The sequence below is a fragment of the Dipodomys ordii genome, unplaced genomic scaffold (genome assembly GCF_000151885.1).
Source record: "Dipodomys ordii isolate 6190 unplaced genomic scaffold, Dord_2.0 Scaffold157, whole genome shotgun sequence".
NCBI lineage: Eukaryota > Metazoa > Chordata > Mammalia > Rodentia > Heteromyidae > Dipodomys > Dipodomys ordii.
Genome location: NW_012267373.1, coordinates 5,722,958 through 5,744,714, shown reverse-complemented (window position 1 = coordinate 5,744,714; position 21,757 = coordinate 5,722,958). Strand labels below are relative to the sequence as shown.

Here is a 21,757-nt window from a genome sequence, read left to right as displayed (position 1 = left end):
CATTCATTCACTTATACCACACAGGGATTTGAACTCAGGATTTCACACTTGCTAGGAAGGTACGTTACCACATGAGCTAGGTTCCCAACCCATCTTCCCCATTTATTTGTTTGTTTGTTTGTTTGTTTGTCAGTCGTAGTGCTTAAACTCTGGGTCTGGGCGCTGTCCCTCAGCTCTTCAGCTCAAGGCTAGTGCTCTATCACTTGAGCCACAGTGCCAATTCTACTTTTCTGAGTGGTTTATTGGATATAAGAGTCTCACAGACTTTTCCTGCCCAGGCTGGCTTTAAACCATGATCCTCAGATCTCAGCCTCCCGAGAAGCTAGGATTACAGGTGTGAGACACTGGTGCCCAGCTAATCTTTCCCTTTTTTAGAAATCAGATGTTTACTAAGTGGATGTCTACATTATAAAGTGAATGAAACTAGTAGTCTTTGTAATTCATTAGCAATTTTTATTTATACTTGAAAAATATGTATCCTTTCCTGTGATGACACAAGGGTTGAGCTAGCTGTAGCAAAGTTGAGACTTGCTTAAGAGGCTAGGTAGATGAACAAGAGGAAGCAGTAGCTCTTATCCACATAAAGTGCTCATAATGATCTATTCTCATGAGCTACAAAGCTACTTACCTTGCTTTATAATTAGTTTATACTTTTATATACATGTATACATATTTTAGATGTGGAAATCAGATGTGCCAAATTTTTATTAGCTTACGGGTATTATTGGTTTTTTTTGTTTGTTTGTTTGTGTTTTGCTTATGTAGTGCTGAGGAATCGAACCCAGGGCCCCATGCATACAAGGCAAGCGCTCTACCACTGAGCCACCTTCCCAGCCCTCTTACGGGTATTATTGAAGATACTTTAAAGAAGAAAGAAAATGTCTCTCAAGAAAATATAGTCATTAAATATATAATTTATGTTTTATGCATTAGTAAAAAAAAGAAACTTTAAAACATTTTTAAAGAAACTATAAATTTATATCTTAGGAGATATGATTATGAAAATGAAAATTCAGTCCTTAAAACAGTATTTGGAATTTAGATGCTGGACCTAAAATGTTTTAGGGTCATTCAAGACACTTTCCCCATGTCATTGAAGTTTGCAGATACTAGGAAATGTAAAAGAGACTTAGTAACGGTAAACAGGAGTTAGGGATAGAAGCAAGACTAGAAAACAGGTCTTCTAAACTATAGCTCTTGCCTGTATTATATATCTGTCACTTCAGACACATACTCAAATATTTTACATACACAGACCCCAAGATCCATAATTACAGGGTTTTGTTTTTCATACAGTGCTGGGGCTTAAACCCAGTAACCCCCAAATGCTAGGAAAAAGCTCTACTACTGAGCTTCACGCCCCCCCCCCCAGCCCAGTCACGATGTTTAGAATCCTGGTCATGTGTTATACAAAATCATTTTGTTAAAAACATCAACTGTACGAATAAAACTTTCATAATTATTATGTCAAAGATGTTGTTTACTCTCTCACTTTAATTCTTTCTTGGCAGAGGTCTTACATTTATCTAATATTATATCTAAGCAACTTTGTTGATGGCCCAAGAAACAACTGCCTGTCTCATTATGAATTAATATATGACTGATCGCCAGAGAGATAAGTAAAACACACTCTTACAAAAGAGTAAACATTTTATTATTTGAACAAGAATCAGTATGATCTGATGACCACACCCCGCCCCCCAGCATATGGCCTGCTCATAAAAGTATCGCTAGAGAGTAGAGTATGGTACATTTGCTGCCACTTCACTTTCATTTTCTAAGCACTGTGAGGCCCAGAACAGATCCATCAGGCAGGGAGATGTTGGGCACCGGCACCTTGTAGGTTTTTTAAAAAGCAGAGAATGCAGAACAGCCAGTCAGTCGTCTCCAGAGGCAGAGTACGCTGCAGAACAAGTTTTTTTTTTTTTTTCCCTGAGACCCAAGGAGGGACTGAGAAACTATGAGTGCCACCAACCAGCCTCAGCTAGAAGAATGCTTTCACAGCTCTCGCCATGGCCCCAGTGATGTGGGAATAGCTAGTGTCACAGTGGTACCACCTGAAGAGTGGGCAGAGGCCCCCTGGGAGGAGCCACATACTCTTCCTCTCTGAGCAGACGCAGCAGGATGTTTTTCTTATTCTTGGGCCAACTGTAAACATGAGTGTTCTGAAGCCAAGTGGGCACATGCTCCTGCGGGAGAGAGAATGACAGGAGCAAAGGTCATTGGAGGAAAAACCTGGTTTCCAGATCCCAGGCTCATTCCCAAAGCTCTCTGGCTTTCCCTTCATAGATGTTTCCTACCAAGCTGTCTTGGGAGCTGTGCTGTTCTGCTTTTGGAGGGATTTAACATGTGAAATGCTCTTGGCTTTGGGTATGAGCTGTGGATCTCATTATGGAAACCACATGTGCACCGCATTTTCTGTCAGTCTCCCAGGCTACCTGCCCTGTGCATTTCAACATGCTTTTCACCACCCTCACATAAAAGGGGTAGGACAGGGGTCACAAAGAGTGATGTGAATTCCCCCGTGACTTCAGGAGACCGAGGCCAAGGCTATGGGCTTAATCTAATTCATTATCCTCTCAGTCCAGCCCCAGATCTGGCCTGCAGTAGAAGGCGCTGATCAGATCTCAGTTATCAAACAAAAGCAGACTCAGTAATTGTGGGGTTCTGTGTGGGGAGTGAATGGGGGGGTGCAGTTTCTGATTTAGGACCTTAAGTCAGTGTAGACCTTCTTGTGGGAAGAGGCAGATAATAATTATGGAGAATGGGTAGTGTGTTCAATAGTAATAGGTGCTGTGGAGTAAAATTAAACAGAGAAAGGGCCTTGGGAGCACTAGGGGAAAGGTAAAAGAAGAGCCAGTGCAAAGACCCTGTGGTAGGAGTATGTGCCAGAGTCTGTTTAGAGGCAACAAGGTAGAAGGGGTGGAATGAGGGCTGGGAAGGTGGCTCATTGGTAGAGCGCTTGCCTTGCATGCCTGAGGCCCTGGGTTCGATTCCTCAGCACCACATAAGCAGAAAGAAAAAGCCAAAGTGGCGCTGTTGCTCAAGTGGTAGAGCGCTAGCCTTGAGCTGAAGAGCTGAGGGACAGCGCCCAGGCCCAGAGTTCAGGCCCCACGAATGGACCCCCAAAATAAAAATAATAAAAGAAGGGGTGGAATGACGGAACACTTGCCTATCAAGCATGATGTCCTGAGTTCCAATCAAAGTACCAAAAAAGAAGGAAAGAAAGAAAGAAAGAAGGAAAGAAAGAAAGAAAGAAAGAAAGAAAGAAAGAAAGAAAGAAAGAAAGAAAGAAAGAGAAAGAAGGATAGTGTTTCTAGAGCCGAGTGAGCAGGTGAGGAAGGCTGGGAGTGGAAGGCATGTATCCCATAGAGCCTTTAGTATATTCTAAGGCCTTCGGTCTTGACTTTGAGATGGACTCCTTTGGAAATTATAAGGTAAGTTTAGAATCAGCAGCTGGTATAAGTCAGGCATCCTGTTGTGCACCGAGGCTACCCACTGAGAAAGACACAGCAACTGACTTAAGGTCCTCAAAATCTCTAATGGTAGCAAAACATACATAACCTATTTTCTAGGCAGAAGCAGTCTGTCTTGAGCTCAGGCAATTAGACAATTGTCTGAAGGGGATTTAAGAACAATAATAAAACCAACTAGAGATTGGTCTGTTTTTTATATCACCATGCTCCAGTAATTCTAAACAATTATTTTCTGCACTACCAACCACATACCATTGATTCAAAGTACTATGTAATTAAGTGCTCTCACAAGAGGGATGATGAAATATATCGGCATGGGGCTAGAGAGGTCTCAAGGGAGGCTGGAGAGATGGGAGGAAGGTAAGGGTAAGTGAGAGTCACTAGACTGACAGTTTAGAGAACAGAACTGGCAAAGGCACAGATACATGGGAAAACATGGCACATATGAGGGGCTGTTGAAGTGGCCCATTACTGTCAAAGCAGAACACAGGATGATAGGAAAGAAGACTGAGCAAATGGGTACAGGCCTTTTCTGGGAGGCCTTAAAGGTTAGCCTAAGAAAGGTAGATATGTAGTCAATGGGAAAAAGGCACAACATTTAAAATTTTTAAATCTAGAGACAGATTTGACCTACATTTTTTTTCTCAGTCATGGGGCTTGAACTCAAGAGCCTGAGCACTGTCCCTGAGCTTTTGTGCTCAAGGCTAGTGCTCTACCACTTTGAGCCACAGCTCCACTTACAGTTTTTTAGTGGTTGATTGGAGATAGGAGTCACATAGACTTTCCTGCCCAGGCTGGCTTTGAGCCATAATCCTCAGATCTGAGGATCTGCTGAGTAGCTACCATTACAGGCATGAGCCATCAATGTCCAGCTCAACACCTACATTTTTGGATGTTCCTCTTTGGTGTTAGAGCAGAGAATGGTTAGGACAAGGCCAAAATGGAAAGGGAGACCTGTATGGACATCACCAGTAAATGAGAGCACTGACTCTCAGGCATGAAAGGGACAGGCAGGATGAGAAACTGTCATCACAGAGTTGCATGTTATAAACGCTAGTTGTTCCATTCACATAAAATCGACCCTCCCTCACTCAGTGCAGTGGTCACAGGGCAGTTCTGATGTCTATAGTCCTTAGGATGAAATCACATCTGGGCTTAGGGTGCTGTGGTTGGATTCTCAAGATGTTTGCTTCACCACTGCTGTTCCTTTGCTAGTCCCAGAACATGTCCTCTGATGGTTTTTCCCATATTCTCTCAACATGGTGGCATGCCCTTCTGGTACAAAAATCCTCACGTAACACATAGCAGCGTTCACATAGAGAACTGCGTGAACTTAATTCCTCTATTACATAGCTTTGAGAGGTGAATTATGTTCAACCCAAACTATTTGAATGAAACAGGCAGCAAAATGGTCAACATCTTGACTCCTGCGTCTAAGAGATAAGAAGTATTAGATGAACAGTCAGTCTCTTTTTCTCTCATGAGTTAAAGCATAACCAATTCTTTGTATGTAATGACCATTTGAACAATTTGGACAACCAAGATCCTATGGAATAACACTTTACAACTTTTCTGATTCATACTACTGAACTGAGTAATGCAACTTGTTGATCTTTCTGGTAACACTGCTGTGTCTAAGGATTGACAAAGAGTTGACAAGGTTTTCCAGTGAAAATTTCAGGTGGCAAACAAACTGAAGATTAATTGATGCTTTTTCTTTATTTACCTTCTTGGCATTTGGGAAGAGCACAGGGATAAATCTGAAATTCATACTTCCTTGTTTTATGAATTCAATCTGCATCTGAAACCAAACAAATGTGAAAGCTTTAATTTTAGGATGAGGATGGGTTCAATGGCACCCACAGTAACACAGACCCACACAGCAACTTTATTCTGGGTTGCTTATTTGAGTGCCACATAAAATTGTAAGCTTGCCCCATTATACATTGTATCATATACTCGTTTGTCAAGCATTTATTGAAGATATTAAATAGACCCAGACTTCGGGTTTTCAGGATGGGGATACACTGAAGCTGGCTTACATTAGTTCCCCAGAGCCAACTGTGTTCTTCTTTTACCAATTCTATGTCCAGTGACTTTATTATGAGAGTATATATACCATGGAAATGAGTAAGTTCTACACATCAATTTCTTGTTTTGTTTTGGAGAAGCTATATGGCACAACACTACTGGTAACAATTCCCAACCTCTGAAAGCCAGAAGTCTAGTAACCAGATAAACTACCAACCAGAGTGCCATGGAAAAAGTTTGAATTGCTGTGGAAGCCCAAAATGGGGGCTGTTTTGCATTAAAGATTTTGAAGGGCATTTACAAGAATGGGTCATTTGGCTTTGGCAAGAAAAGATATGGATCAGGTGGGGAAAAGAGCAGAGAGTGGAAGTACATTCTGAGCAGAGAGCAGAGCATACACAAGTGTCTGGAGGTGTAGAAGTGTGATCATGTGGTCCAAAGCAGCTAGCAAAGCATAGTGGCTGGAGCATAGTGTGATCTTGGCAGAAAGCAGGGAGTCAACACTGGGAGGTAAACAGCAAAGAGACCAGTTAGCCAGCACTGAGATTCTCACACAGCTTCACTCGGTCCTCACAGTGGTGGCCCAAGCTGACTTCACTGCCAATGAGTCTATCAGGATCAGAATTTCTAGTATCAGGGGAGTGAAAAGTCTTCCAAATCCTGGGAGTAACACAAAGCCCTCAGTCATCTGATGACAGGGAGATGAGGAATTATTATGTGTTCCAACTGTCTCATCTTCCAATTGATTTTTGCAACCGAGAAATCAGGTGTTTTCTCAGTTGTGCCTCTTCAAAATACAGAGAAAAAAAAACAAAAACAGACACCAAAAGCATACCTTTAAACGGCTCAGGTATTGTGCAACTAGAAATACCAACCACATGAGGGATCACCTGTAGGCAAGTTGTAGGGGCTGTAAGTTAAAAGTGAAGAGCTGGGCTCCATTGCTCACTTCTAGGACTCCATATACTGTAAAATTTGGTTTGTCTACTTGGCACTCTAGGCTGTTGACTAGCCAGTGACCACGTGTTTTTCTTTTCTCCCATTCCCAGATATTGGTTTTCTGTAAAGTTGTTTCATCTACGCTACAATTACTAATGGATGCCTCTTCACTTCTGTCATGTGAAGTTCTTATTGTGCGAGGTCTTCAGCTCCCTGGAAGGGATCAGTCAGTCGGGTAGATGAGAAGATGCTTCTTTATCTGTCCTTTTCAACCTTTTCTGTAACGAGGAAGGGGCTAAGATATGGATGCCCAAGGAGCCCATATTTTAGAACTAATTTGTTTGGAGTTAGTGTGGTTTCAGCTGGCACAGTGAGCCATGCTCTGAGGTTGATCTGTATATTTCTGTCTGGTTTTACACACGCCAACAGAACTAGACAGGTTTGCCCAGGAATTGGCAGGGACTTGGAACCCTTCCCAAGCACAAGCTGTAGGTTCCAGGGGCTGGCAGGTTCTTAAAGATGCAGACAGGACATTGGGTGTTCTGGGAACATGTAGACAGCCAATGGATAGAAGTACCCAGAGCCAACCATAACCTTGTAGATCAGTTTACTTCAGAAGTAGCACTTCTTCAGAGTCCTGTGTGTGGACCATCAGAAGGCAGACTTGACTCTTGAATCTAGGCCTCACTTTTGAACCCCAACACCTTAACTCAGCTTTTGCTTTGGGTTGATTGTAGTTCAATGAGCGATCCACACTTGGTGGAAGAGGAGGCACAGAGCTCTGAAGACTTGGATGATGGGGAAGTTCACCCATTCATCCGTCCACCCACATTTTCTATCAATCTATTAGGGCTGATGGGATTTACCTTCACTTTCCCTAAAGTAAAGCTGCCTGCTCACTTATTCCATCTTAGCCATTTCTGCCTTCTACCTTATCTGCCTGTCTTAGTGGGCCTTATACCTACCCATATGCTCCTCACTTGTACAGAATGAGAGCTCAAATGGGGCTTATGAGTTCTAGAACAGTGATTTTTCCATCTGTAATTCTCAAATTCTTTGATTCAGAAGCCTGAGAAATAACTAGTTGTAGCCGAGGTAGAAGTGGGAGGTCTAGAGACAGCCCCATCCCCTGAGTCATATGGCTACCTGCTGGGGATTCCATAGGATAGTTTGAAAGTCACAAGTCAAGTCTGGTTTCCTAGTTGAGCAGAAATGGTCTCTGTAATGTATCTATATTCACATAGAGCAGGATTGCTAAGCCATAAATAAAGCCTAAGAACCAAAGCTGGCTGATATTGTCATTCAGAATGTTTTCTCAGATGCTGTATAAGTCTAATTTCCTCTTAACTTCTCCCATGATTTCAGTTTGACTAGGCCCCATAGTGCACCTATGAAGTGATATGTTCTTCATTTATCATGAGCTAATAACAATCCTTATGATTATGTAGCTGATACATGTCAGATACTTCACAAAAATACTTTGTTTGATCTTCAGAACACTACATATTAGTGACCTGTTTTTTTTGTTTGTTTTGGTGATGGTGGTGGTGGTGGTGGTGTGTGTATGTGTGCTGGCCCTGGGGCTTGAACTCAGGGCTTGAGCACAAACTGAAATCCTCAGATCTCAGCCTCCTAATTAGCTATGATTACAGGCATGGCTTCGTGACTTGTTTTATAAACAGGGACCCAGAGGCACAAAATTTAAGCAGTTAGGCTCTGATCACACAGCTTGTACATTAGGAAGCAAATGTGAGCCAACAGCTTGTATCCATCCCACTCCCTCTCTGAAAAGACAGGGGATAGAATACAACACAGCTGTAGGAGCCCACCCTCCTAGCACCTCAGATTTTGGGAGGTAATCAGGCAAACCAATAGAGCACTGATTTCCAGAATCTTGGCTCTCAGGGATCACAGATGGACCTCCTCTTGTTACGGACAGAGTCCTGTCAGAGGTGTGGTGACTTGCTGAAGGTTTCAAAGGTAAACAGAGCTGGGGCCTAACATGGGAGGCTGGGGATTCTTTACCCTGTGTCATGTTGCCTTCATTTAGTCCATAATGGAAAAACCAGCCTCCCTGAAGAGGGTACACATCTCCAAGGGGTGGCGGGGCCCTTGTGGTCCCCCTATCACTCACCATCCGATGAATGTACTTCGTATGTAAACCATGCTCATCCTCATCCAGCTGCGACTCAGCGCCTTCCACATCCTGTTTGTATTTGGGGCTGATTGCTACGATTATCATCACTGTCTTCTGTTAATTAGAAGGAGAAAGCATGCTTATGGAAGTGGGAGGTGTCATCCATTTGGTAAAGGCTGCCTGGAAGCTGGCCAGTAGAATCGTGTAAATTGTTCCCTGACCTGCTGGCCCCAGAAGGGGGGCCCTTCTCCATTGAAAGTGAAAGGCAGGCATATTCCAGTCTCCACTCCCCACCTGCCAGCCTCCCTGCCCAGGACCCCTCAAACATGCAGAGCAAATGGCACAGAGAGGCGCTCTCCTGAGCAGATGTGCTTTTGCCCACCATTTTCTACAACCATCTCTCACAGATGTCTAATGAAAGCCTGAATCACTGGATGAGTCTGTATCATAGCAATAAATAAATAAATAATAAATAAATAAATAAACCCAACCACCACCAACAACCATCCCCCCTCCCCCCACAGTGCAACCAGAGAATTAAAAGCATTTTCCCCTCCCTACAGCTGGATGTAGCTGTCAGGTTCTGTACTACCCTGCTTTCCCTGTGCATATTAGCACAGTCTGTAGGAACAGACCCTTCAGCATAAAGCAAACATGGCTGCAGACAAAAGGAAAAAACTAAAATATTCCAATATTCTAGCCTGCTAGGATTCTTGCTTGTCTGCTCTCCCTCCCACTCCCCAAACCACCCCCCCAAAAAAAACACTTCTGTCCAGAGAAACGCCCTGACATGGACACACTGGCAGCAATCAATTTCTATCTTGTTAAAGCACAAAGTGCCCCAGTGGCTGGTATAGATTCTGTCAGTGGAAAACAAATCATGGAGCTGCAAGTGGGCGTCTCAGGGGTGGCATGCTGCATAGCCTGCAAGGCTGCCCAGGAAACCTCTTCAGCCCAGTCCTACAAAACACTAGGGGTGGCCTCAGATTCAATTGAATTCTGCCACTCCCTCCCCACACTCCGCCCTCATTTCCTCCTTTCCTATTTTGGTCTAGAAATTGTTTGCTCTGATTGTTATCAACCACCTGTGTCTGGTTTGACTGTTATTTCCTGCCTGTGCATGTCCAGGAGAGCTACCCCATCCCTCCTCTCCAAGCCTCTGCACTGTGCCTCCAACAAGAGACGCTTTGTCCCACTTTCCTAGCCTCAGACTTGGATGAATATGCCAGGGCTTCTTTCATGAAATAACTTCACAAGCTCATTGTCTTTCTTACCAGCCACCCCCCTTCGAATTTTAGAATGTACTTACATCCCGAAGGTAGCGCTCCATCCATTTAATGATATCAATGCCTCGGATTCTATCCTCAAATATGTCTATCTACAAGAAAAGAATGCAGAAGGTGCTTTGAATGAAAAGGTTTCTATGGATGCAGAGCCTGAGAAAACACAAGGGGCTACAAACATTTATCATCAAAAACATAATCATGCTTTTTGCAAGGAGGAGCATATAAGTCCAAAAAAGCAAAACACGATATTCATAAAATTTTCAACATAATTTCAACATTTGTAAATATGTAAGTATTTAATATCCACAATAAGGATATAGTGGTTTACATTGGAATGTATCTGTGGCTACATAATTACATGACATTTTTAAAAATCTGAGGGATACATTATACCACTAAGTAGGCTTACAAGCAAGTAGGGTACATGCATTGTGTATGTGTGTGTGTGTGTGTGTGTGTGTGTGTGTGTGTGTGTGTAACTGGAAAATTTGGAACTTTAATGGATGTGAAGCTTTCAAATACTAAGCTATAACTGTGTTATTTGACTTGCATTATTCAGGTCATTATTGTGGTATTATGCCCAGTTTTGATCTACACATTTCAAAGGGTTTGTATGAAACTTGGAGGAGATCCAAAGAACAGTCACAAAGCAGTTACTGAGATGGTAGCAAGAAAGCTTATGATAAAAGTCAAGAAGTAGAACTCTTAGGCATTTGGTAAGACTGGTAACACACATGTCGATCATATAAGTTAGAATATGATCCTTTACTGATGGAACAGAAAAAATGAAATGGCCCAAATTCCTCTGGTTCACTATATAGCTTGATATGTATGTATTTATATATTATACATATACTATATATATATATATATATATATAGTATACATATATATATACATATATATATATGTATATGTATATTAGCCTGGGCTACATAGATCCTATCTCAAAACTAGATAGATAGATAGATAGATAGATAGATAGATAGATAGATAGATAGATAGAGACATACAGTTACTGGCTATTGACTGTATCAGGTGATCAAGCGGGCTTTTGTAGCTGTTTGTGACTATGTCAGTAACCTATTTTTATTGTAGGAGAGAGAAACTACTATCTCGGGGTTGAGAAGAGCTGAGTAATTGGAGTTCTGCTCTTGGCTCTGGCACTTCCATCTGAATGACTTTGTGGAAATGTTACTGGAGCTCTCCTGGTTCCATGATCTTTATTTGTAGAATATGATTAAACCTACTTCTTGTGATTGTAAAGATCAAAATGAGTTCACATGTACAAAACATATCAAAATTCCAGGCATGAAATGAGCACTCAGTAAAAGGTAATTATTATTATTTTCCCAGCACCTAAGTTACTCCCAGTTACTGCCATAGACCTTCTGGGAGGTGTGAGACACTAGGAGTTTTCCGTTTGACTTTTCAGATTTCTACCAAAGCCCACAGCACATGCTCATGACAATTTCTGTAGCTAAATTTACCTAGTCAGAATGTTGCTTTATTTGGAGACAGGGCCTTGAAGAAGGTAATTAAGGTGAAATGAGATCATATAGGTGAGCCCTAATCCTAAGGGACAGCCTGGAAGGAGATTATGACACAGAGGGGTGTGTACACACAGGTTGAACCATGTTAGGACAGAGAGAAAAGGTACTGGATTTGACTTGGACTTCCAACCTTCAGAACTATAAGGAAATGAATTTCTGTCACTTGAGCCAGTCCATGTGTGCTTTTTCATGGTACACCCAAGCAAACTCATGCATCTATCCTCTTCAGGCTCCAGACACTGTTTCTCCTTTGCCTCTTTAGATGCAGTTAACTCCTCTGCTTTTGTCAGTGCCATGGTATTGCACAACCATCCTTTTATTAAACTCTCCTTAAATTACTATCAAGTGTTTTATTCTAGAAAGAAGCTTTTAGTATAGCAATAATAACTTAGCTGTTCTGTGATTCTACCACAGACCTTCATAGGATGAGGTTCAAGGACAGATTTAAATTCTCCTTTAACAGCCCCTGTTTAGGGGATGAAACCAGGCATCAATGACCAAACCTGAAATCCCAGCTACCTGGGAAGATAAAAACCAGGGAATCAAGGTTTAGGCCAACCATACAGAAAAGTTCAGGAGATCTCTTCAAAACGGATAGCTGGGAACAGTAGCATATGCCTATCATCCCAGGCAAGGCTGATATTGGAAGGACCTTAGTGCCAGGCCAACCCAGGCAGAAAAGTCAATGAGACTCCATCTCTACCAAGGGAAGCTGGGTACAGTGTTGCATAGTTGTGATCCCAGCAGCTATGGGAATCCTATAATAGGTGGCTATGACTCAGGGTAAAGCCTGTGTAGAAAATAAGACCCTATCCTAAAAATAATCAATCAAAGAGTAGGGCTGGAGGTATGGCTCAGTACTCTCTCACCAACCTGACAAACATGAGGCCTTGAGTTCAAACCTCTGGTAACCACCCCCCCCCCCAAAAAAAAAGAGAGAAAGAAAAGAAAAAAAAGAATGACAAGAAAAGAAAAGAAAGAAAAAAAAACAAAGGAAAACCTAGGTGTTCTCCAGGGGCAATCAGTATCTTGGAAAAGATGAAATGTAAGATCTCTTCTGCAGTGTTGACTTTACATCTTGTAATTTGATTTTTTAGGTCACAGTTTCCATAGTGCTTTCTTATTCTAGATGAGAACATGAAATGTTGAAATCTACATAATTGTGAAGTTGGATTGTATAAATTGTGGACATGTTTTTTTTTAGCTTTTAAGTACTCCTAATGAAAAAAATAATCATGGAATAAAATATTTCAAATAAAAGCTGTTAAAAATGCTAAGTAACCTCTCTAGCCTTTGATTTTTAAGTATCCCTCTTTACTGTTCAGCATCCTTATTCTTCCACCACTTGTTTTTGTTTTTAACCACTGTCACTAAATACCTATGAGATGCCTCTGGAGGGAAAAGAAATTATCTCAGTGAAGAAAGCCAGTTCCCTAAGTAGCATCCTGAGGTACTTATTTATCATAAGAAAAAAACGTGCATAGCTTTGAGCTGTACTGTTTCAGGCTATGGCAGAGGATAGGAAGTACTTGAAATTCTTCAGGCCAAAATTGGAGCAGGGCTGGATTAGGTCTGTCTCCCCTAAAACTAGACTAGAGCAGCCAAAAGCCCAGCCATGTCCTCCCTGTCCAGAAGCTTTGCTGCTACATCAGGTATGGAAGAGCCGCTGTGTACAGCAAGGGACCCAGGTTGCCAGAATTCTACTTTTGTAGAATCTTGTACTCAGGAATAACCTTGCTTGGTAAGCAAATGACCATAGTGAATCCCACACCAAAGTGAGCATGACTAGCAAAGGGACAAAGGGACAAAGCACAGCCAGAAGTTGGCCTTTCCTTCATCAGGACCAGCTACATACATGGGGAAGCATTGGTACCATCCTTGCTGTTTGGAGGCAATTCTGGATCATTCAAGAAGCATATAGGTGAAAGCACCAGAGACTGGATAGTTTAAAAATCTAGAAACTAAATCAGCGAGCATTGATTTTGAAAACCACATAAATAAAAATGTTTAAAACACCAACAACTGGGCTGGGAAGGTGGCTCAGTGGTAGAGTGCTTGCCTTGCATGCATGAGGCCCTGGGTTCGATTCCTCAGCACCACATAAGCAAAAAAAGCTGGAAATGGTGATATAGCTCAAGTGGTAGAGCGCTAGCCTTGAGCTGAAAAGCTGAGGGACAGCACCTAGGTCCAAAGTTCAGGCTCCATGACCAGAAAAAAAAAAAAGCTGCCGAACTTATATATCTAAAACACCAACAACTATTCATACATTTTCTTTTGTTTTCCTGATTGTCCTCACTTTGACACTTCAATTTTCTCTTTGGATAAAATACTTACTGCAGTTTGGAAGCCATTTACCAGCAAAAAGTTCACAAATTTCACCACTTCCATGGCGGTGTCCATAGAATAAGTGATAAAGACTTTCCCTAGAAGAAATGTTTCATATTTGTTAGAAGCTAGTCAGATTATCTTTTTCTGTAGTACACTTCCAAACTGTCTACAATGTCTTTTTTCTTTTAGAATAATAGGAAAACCTGGGACTGAGGGTGGTCTAAGGGTTTATGTTTGCAGCAGCACCTGTCTGGGGCATACATGCTGATCAGGGTGAAGGGAAGTTGAAGGGAGAGTGGAGAGCAATGGAGAGCTGAGTCTCAAAGAGATCTTCTGAAAAATCACATGAGGCAATAAAGAAAAACAAAAAAAACAGCGATCTACCTCCCAGAACCCATGGGTCCTTAAGCTGAAGCCACTGCCTGATTTCCTAGAGATTCTTGGCACTGTGCCCCAAAGAAAACACAGCAGGCCAAGAAGCTAAAGCTTGCTAAGGGGGACAGCCAGCAGTGTCCTCTTTTGATCTCACCAACCAGCCTTACACCAGCAAGTGAAGCAAGTTGGGGGAAAGTGAGAAAGTATTTCCTTGCCATCTCTTCCCTCTCAACCCATCAACTCACTTTTGGAGAAAAGCCAGGAAGCTAGAACTGACTAATATACAGCTCAGAAATGTTAGTAAACCTTCAGCAGGTTGAAGGAGAGACATTGCTTCAGGGCAGTCTAACATCACAGGCTTTCTCTTTCTCTCAGGAAGCAGCAGACAGTATTACTCAGACAAGTTTACCCCAGCCAGGATGAGAACCCATGGTTTCTCAGGCTTGGGGTAATTACCTGACTAGCCTTTCAATTTGAGAGATGAGTAATTCCTGTTTGCCTTTTAGTTTGGAATGAACTGTAAGTCTAAGAATTCTTCTCCTACTTTGGGCCAAGAGTGTCGAAGAGGGGGCTTGAGAGAAAAATGTGAACCTGTATATACTCTTTTGTGCATAGACTCTCACTTTTTTTTGAAACACGTCTCTCAGATGGTAGTATGCATAACGGTCATATAAACCCATTTCAACAGCCAGCCATGTTGATTCATTGTCTCCTTCATACCTAGTATGCACTCAGTTTCTATGAAAGCAATTTTAGGACTCACTTTCTAGATTATAAAATAGATGTAATTTATATGCTGACATTGGAACTATAGCCCATGCACGGCAGAATCTGTTCCCTCCAAAAATGCTCAAAATTAAAAATGAGTAAAACTGTAAGACTTCCAGAAATGAACTTTTTTTGAATGAAAACAACAATGTATCATTTTCATAGAAATGTTTCAGAGTTGTAAATGATTGAAGAATGCAGATCCCCCAAAGGAAATTAGCGAATGTAAAAGGCTTCAAGCTTAGTTCACTCTCCCAGAATTGGAAAGAGCATATTAGAATTACCTTAGCCTCTCTAGCAAGCACAACAGGCAATAATTTCACAAGTAATGGCTGTCTTAAGATTTTGGGAACTATTCTGACTGACCTTACTCTGAGAACATTTTGGTGATATTTCAACATTTCTGGTTCTGGCAGCAAAATGTGGAAAAAGAATCGTCACCTGATACTTAGTCCAATGTTTCTTTAAATAAAAGGCTTAGTTTGCATTTGGTTGTGAAACAGTGTGGAGAATGTGAGACCATTTTTTTTTCCAAACAAGATTGTTCATTCCTACAGGAAATGACCTCGTTGATGGCTGCTGCTTAATTTATGGTGCAACACTAGGTCTCTGTCCAATGCCACATGGACATCCAATCAATTTACCCAGGGACAAGTCTGCTCAAGAGCATCATTTAAAAGAGGAAAAAGTGTTGAGGTTATTTGTTGTTGGATTATGTGTTGAGGAAAAGCTCCTGGTAAGCAGTTTGTGAGCATTACTTGTGGTGTCAGAATCACTAAAAACATTCACATGAAATGCTGGTTACTTTTCCAGCAATAAGCAAAAAAATCAATAAAATTTATTTCACTGAGTATACTAGGAATATCTGAGATTATTGAAGAGTGACCAAGAAATCTTCTCAAAGCACAGACCTGACAAGAAGGAGGAGACCACATTGTGAACAACTTACGTAATTCTTCTGGCAAATTGCTTGTTTTCAGAGTTCCTCTGATTGGAGGGTGACTAGGGGGTCTAGGCACAGCAACTGGGGAAGGAGCCAGTGGATCGCTGGGTCTCAGCTCTACAGGACATGCCAAGGACTCCTGAGGAGCTTCAGTTCCACTGGGTGCCAAGTGATAGAACTGGTCCCTGCGAAGGAATGCATCTATAGTCAATTTTTATTTAGCTTTTTTTTTTTTTTTTTACAAAGGCAAACCTGGAAGGACAGAAAGTCTTTAAGAACTAGAAAGAGATCAGTGTACTCTCTCTCCCCCGTCTACCTCTATTTCTTATCTGAGACAGAGAAGAAAAGAGCTGGGTAGTGTTTCCATCAATACGTACTTCAGCTGGTTGCCATATGTAAGACCTGTGCTAGGGGTTGAAAGGGAAACAGGATTTGATTTCTCTGTTTAAAGACTGTCTGATTGGGAAAGTAAGTCCCATGTACAGAGCAGACAATGCCATCCACCAAACAAAAGGGTAATGATGGGTGACAAAGGAACTTGGTGTAAAAGGCATGTATCCCAATTAAAAAGACATGGCTTTTGACTCATTATAGGTATTGAATTATGCAGCAAAAGATTTTAAAAACATGCAAGTTTTAAAAGGGTTTATGTTGTTAATATATGAATGAAGATCTTATTTGAAGAACCTTTAAGGCTGCTTTTACTACACTGTTATAAGGAATAATATGGCATGGCATCTTTGTAAGCATTTTGTTTGCCAGATAGTCCCAGGAGCATTTTGCTGGGGTGAATAATCAGACGGACTCATGTAGCTCTGGAAGGCAGAAGGAAATGGAGATCCAGTTCCTTCCATGTCTGTGATTTCTACTGGCAAGTAGTCACGAGGTGTTGACCTTTCCTCAGAAGCCCCTCAGTGTCCCATGACTAGCTTCCCATATGTCAAGGGCAGGGATGGACAGCTGCCTTTTGCCAGCAGATCAGGCAGGCACAGAATGGATCTACCAGCTGCATCAACCACTGCAAGTGGGGTCGGGCCTTTTGATTCTCACATTCCTGAGTGCCAGAGGAAGCAAGCTCCTCCAGGGGTCCTATTCTGTGGGGATGCTCCCAGATTATTCCCTGAAGCCCAGCCACAAGTTAGCTTCTGCAGTTTCTTCACAATTCTGTAAACATCCAATTCCCTATTTGAAATCTTTTCTGTTTAAAATAGCTAAAACTGTGTTCTGTGACGCTCCTACATGGTAAAGAGGCTAAAACTGTATCTATTTTTTTCTTAACAGAAGTAAATGTGACAATAGGTGAACATGAAATTGGGGTAGTAGGAACAAAAATGTGTGTTGTATGTTTGAAATTATTATTTTTGTTGTTGTTGGTCTTGAGGCTTGAACTCTGGGCCTGGGCGCTATCCCTCAGCTCTTCAGCTCAAGGCTAGTGCTCTACCACTAGAGCCACAGTGCCACTTCTGGTTTTCTGAGGGATTTATTGGAGATAAGAATCTCACAGACTTTTCCAGCCTGGGCTGGCTTTGAACCATGATCCCCAGATCTCAGCCTCCTAAGTAGCTAGGATTATAGGCATGAGCCACCGGCTCCCAGCTTGAAATTAGTTTGTATTATAAAAATTTTTCATGTTTTGATTACAAACCTGTGGGTCTAGGCCTAATTTTTGTAAAATATTATGGAAATGATGGTGAGGTAAACTTTCTGTTTTTAGGTTCTGTTCCAAATTTACTTCTTTACCCCAACTCAGTTTTCATTATCCTAAAATGATAAAACAAATCAAGGATACCACAACAGGCTTAAATTAATGTTAACAAAAAGCAATTGTTCTGTACTAATTCTTCTGTAAATATTAAATTATTTCAAAATAAAAGCTCATTTAAAACATTGATTCCTGTAACACCAGACTTATTTCATAAAAATTCTTGTTTTATTGTTTTCTTAGAATTTTAGTATTTTTTTCCACAAGAGTCATTATCCTGTTAAAAATTCACATTTTACTTAATCCCACTATTTAGACTGTGTTTTCCTTCTAGAAAATGAGGGTTCTGTGTAGAAAGAAAAAAAAAGAGTTGGCGGATTTTCCATAAATGGGAGATCAGGCATGCCCCTTATTTGTCATTGTTGATAAAATGGCCTTTTTTAAAAAATAAAATTTTTAGCTAATTGACAATTTCTATATTTCTGAAAAATCCACTTTAATTGGATCTTTGTGTATTTCATTCTGTTTTATAAGGACAGAATATAGTTTTGCATGGCATATGAAAGTTGTACTTGAGCAAGAGTAAATAATTCATCTACTTTCTTTCCAATTTTGTCATTACTTAGAAAGACCCATTTACATGAGTCCTGTGTATTTTAGGCCCGTAAATTAAGAGAAAAGAAAACTTGAATGTGTCAAAAGAGGGCAGTAAGGCAAACATGCCTGAGGGGTATACTTTGGGCCCATTCCCTAAAGGTTGCTCTGTTGGGTCTGTAGTATTGTGATGGGAAGTGCTGTGGAACCTTTGAGGAGTTCATGGAGAGTGCTGTCCTGGTAAGGACTCTCATGGGACTCTAGTTGACTCAGATGAGAAAGTTGTTATAAAAGAGCAAGACTAAATGCTGTTGAGGAGGCAAAGGCAATAGAGAGGGTTAGTCTTGAGTAAAATATATGCATGGCTAGAATGCTGTGGTGAAATCCTTTGGTGTAATAAATACACAATTGAAAAAAGAATGACCAGAAAGTCAAACAGGCTCGGTTGGGGGAAGCACCAACAGGAAAGGGTTGGGCTAAAAAAAAAAAAGAATAAAGGTGAATGAGGATGAATAGGTTGAAAGTTGTTCGCATGTATTATGACAGAGCAACGAAACCTGTTGAAAATTGTTTCTAAGAAGTGAAGAGGGGTATAAGGGAGAATGATATAGAGGACAGGGTTGATCAAGATATAGTATATGTATGTGTGAAACTTCCCCCTTGTGAAACTAATATGTACAAACTAATATATTTTTTAAAAAGAACAAGTTTCCACAGTCTTCATGAAAGGTGATTCTAATTATAACTAAAGGAAGTTTTCTGCCAGAAAAAAAGAACAAGTCTAAAAAACTGGATAAGATGTACATGGCTATAATCCTCCTGAATCAGGAGAATTGTGAGTTCAAGACCAGCCAGGGCAACATAGCAAAACAGAAATAAATATAAAATGCAAAAGCAAGCCTAGCTCCTCCTTGGTTTTTTCTGTGGCTTGCTACACAGTCTTTCCTCTCTCTCACTCGCACTGTGATTCCACCCACCATAATGCCATACAGCCAACGGGTCTCACCAGAGACTAAACAGAACCGTGAGCTGAATAAATGCACACAGCTCCAGATATTACAGATAATACATAGTATTAGATAGCTAATGTCACAAAAAACCAGAAATACTTTTCAAGGATAGACACCCACCATGTGTGAATGTTTTTAGTTAAAAAAAAAAACCAGCTTATTTTTAAGTTCCGTTGGGAATTAAAGGAAGAAATAGGTTTGAACAAGAATGCAAATTTGGAATATGAAAAATACACTAAAATTGGGAATTGGTCATAGTCAAAATCTATTTTTGGAGTAAAAGGGGATGTAACTTAGAGAACATTTTGAGAACTTTTCTTTGAAAACAATTTGACTAGTTATGTCAGACTTAATAAACAGATCCTTGTCAGCCATCTTCCATTTCATCTGAGCTGAAACATTTATGCTGGGTATTCCACAGGGTGACTGCCACTGACCTAGGAAGCAAACCTTTAGGGAATTTTAATATACCTTAGTGGCACTGCATAATTCTTTCTCAGAATTGTGTGAAGTCACACTTACTGATACCTTGGGAGTCTTGGAAGGGAGCAGTCTCTTTGTGCAGGCCTCTCTTCATCGTCCTGGAGGTTGGGATAATTGAGGATGACCTTCTGCACAGGGTGCAAGCCCCTCACAATTGCTCCAGGTAGGGGCTGCCCAGGCACAACTGGCTGGATCACCTGCTGGTAGGCTGCCTGAGGGTAGTGGTGGCCATCTGTAGGTAAAGACAACAAGGAGAACAGGGACGATGGATTCCAGCTCGTTTGTGTGAAAGGAGAAGTAGTAAGCTCAGTGAAATTTTTGTCTTGATGGTAATCAAGGCAACTTCATGATATGTGCTGTACTACTAGTGTGCATGAAACTGAGCGACTTCATGATATGTGCTGTACTACTAGTGTGCATGAAACTGACTCACTTTGTTTTCTAAACAAAAGCCGCAGAAAGAATGAGCTTGGTATTCTAATTAGAAATGTCAAAAAGCTTTCAAAAACTTGATTTTTTTGGGGGGGTCCGGTCGTGGGGCCTGAACTCTGGGCCTGGGTGCTGTCCCTCAGCTCTTCAGCTCAAGGGTGTTTTGTGGTATTAGAGTTTGAAGTGAGAGCTTCATCTTAGTACTCTACAATTTGGAGCACTCTGTTAGTTTTATATATATATATATATATACTTATAAACATATACATTCTACATAATATTATATCTATTATATTTATTATATTATACATAATATGTATTGCTTTTTTTTTTTGCTAGTCTTGGGGCTTGAACTCTAGGCCTGGGTGCTGTCCCTGAGCTTTTATGCTCAAGCCTACCACTTGAGCCACAGCTCTACTTCTGGCTTTTTGTGGTTAATCTCACAGATTTTCCTGTGTGGACTGGCTTTGAACTACTCAGCCTATTGAGTAGCTAGGATTATAGGCCTCAGTCATTGGTGTCCTAGCTGTAATTAGATTGCTTTTTTCTTTGCCTGGGCCAACCTGGACCACAGTCCTCCTATTTATATCTTCCAAGCATCTAGGATCACAGGCTTGTACCACCATGCCTGTATTTTGTTGTTATTAAGGTGGGGGACTTACTATTTTTTGGTCCAAATTGGCCTTAAACTATCTTCTCCATCTCCTTTTCTGAGTAGCTAGGATTACAAGCATGAACCACCATATTCAGCCCCCTGTTTTAATAGGATACTTAGGATAATCCAACCGTGAAATATCCAACCAGTTGGCAACACTCTGAACTTCCCTGGTGTCTTGCTAAAGCCTATGTGTACTTGGAATCATGGCAATTTGAAGAAGGTAGGAATTGGAGTAAAGCCAAGGCTGGCAAGGACTGATGTGAATCTGTAACCTGGGAGTGAGTTGGCCCCAGCCAGGCCTGGGAGGAGCAGGGTCACAAGGTAACAAGGGCACCTTGACTGTTCAGGTGAGAGAACTGAAGAGAAGTTCAGAGGAGGAACACAGAGAGCATGATACAGGTGAGAGGAGGGCCCAGAGGAACTTACCTAGGCCCAAAGGAGACCGGAGATAGCCAACTGCATGGACCTACACAATGGACCTTAAGCCTTTCCCTGTGAGGCCAAGCACTGCCACCTATACCTAGGTGAGAGGTACGATAATCCAGGGATAAGGATAAGAAAGAGCTTTGGGGTTCTTTTTTTGATGTGGTTGTGGGTTTGTTTTTTGTTTTTGTATTCTTCATTCTTTCAAGACTGCCTGGAAGTAGGCTATGTAAATAGGACTCATGCAGAGATGCACCATGAAATAAAGAAAAAAGGAAGCAAGAAAACAATAGATAGAGTGGATAGGAAACAGATGGGGATGGTGAAAATGTGACTAAGAGTGTGACTTTGAAAGGAAAATTCAGAGGAACGACATCTTCCAGTGTAGAACCGAAGACTAATAATACACATGCTCACTGGTGTCGTGGTCTCAGGTGCCCACACTATGCACACAGGGAAACTCAGTTGGATGGCCCTAGCAATAAGCCTCAGCCAATCTCTCATGCCTATTCCCTGAAGTCAGCCTATTGTCTCTTTTGACCCTGACATCAGCTGAGTCCTTCCTTGCCAGGCTTTTTCTGACAAAAGTAACCCTGTCCTTCTAATCCAAGTTGTCTCCTGG

The 21,757-nt window shown here is 41.3% G+C and overlaps 1 protein-coding gene and 1 long non-coding RNA gene across 4 annotated transcripts in view; one reads left to right on the top strand and one right to left on the bottom strand.

Moving 5' to 3' along the window:
* The window catches only part of LOC105998188, a 59,494-nt gene that overhangs the window by 35,922 nt on the left and 1,815 nt on the right, over positions 1 to 21,757 (top strand). Inside the window, exon 2 of the long non-coding RNA XR_001175678.1 lies at positions 21,060 to 21,236. This is a non-coding gene — a long non-coding RNA (uncharacterized LOC105998188). The remainder of the gene's footprint in view (positions 1 to 21,059; positions 21,237 to 21,757) is intronic.
* Traf3ip2 (TRAF3 interacting protein 2) overlaps positions 1,633 to 21,757 on the bottom strand; it is a 42,111-nt gene continuing 21,986 nt past the window's right edge. For 2 of the 3 annotated variants that reach the window (XM_013032841.1, XM_013032842.1), the window contains exons 3-9: positions 19,665 to 19,857; positions 15,843 to 16,021; positions 13,757 to 13,845; positions 9,893 to 9,961; positions 8,581 to 8,697; positions 5,203 to 5,277; positions 1,633 to 2,189 (exon numbers count right to left, since the gene is read on the bottom strand). In XM_013032841.1, the coding sequence (XP_012888295.1) occupies positions 2,043 to 2,189; positions 5,203 to 5,277; positions 8,581 to 8,697; positions 9,893 to 9,961; positions 13,757 to 13,845; positions 15,843 to 16,021; positions 19,665 to 19,857 (869 nt within the window). In that variant the 3' untranslated portion in view covers positions 1,633 to 2,042. The remainder of the gene's footprint in view (positions 2,190 to 5,202; positions 5,278 to 8,580; positions 8,698 to 9,892; positions 9,962 to 13,756; positions 13,846 to 15,842; positions 16,022 to 19,664; positions 19,858 to 21,757) is intronic. The other variant, XM_013032843.1, reaches the window with a different exon arrangement.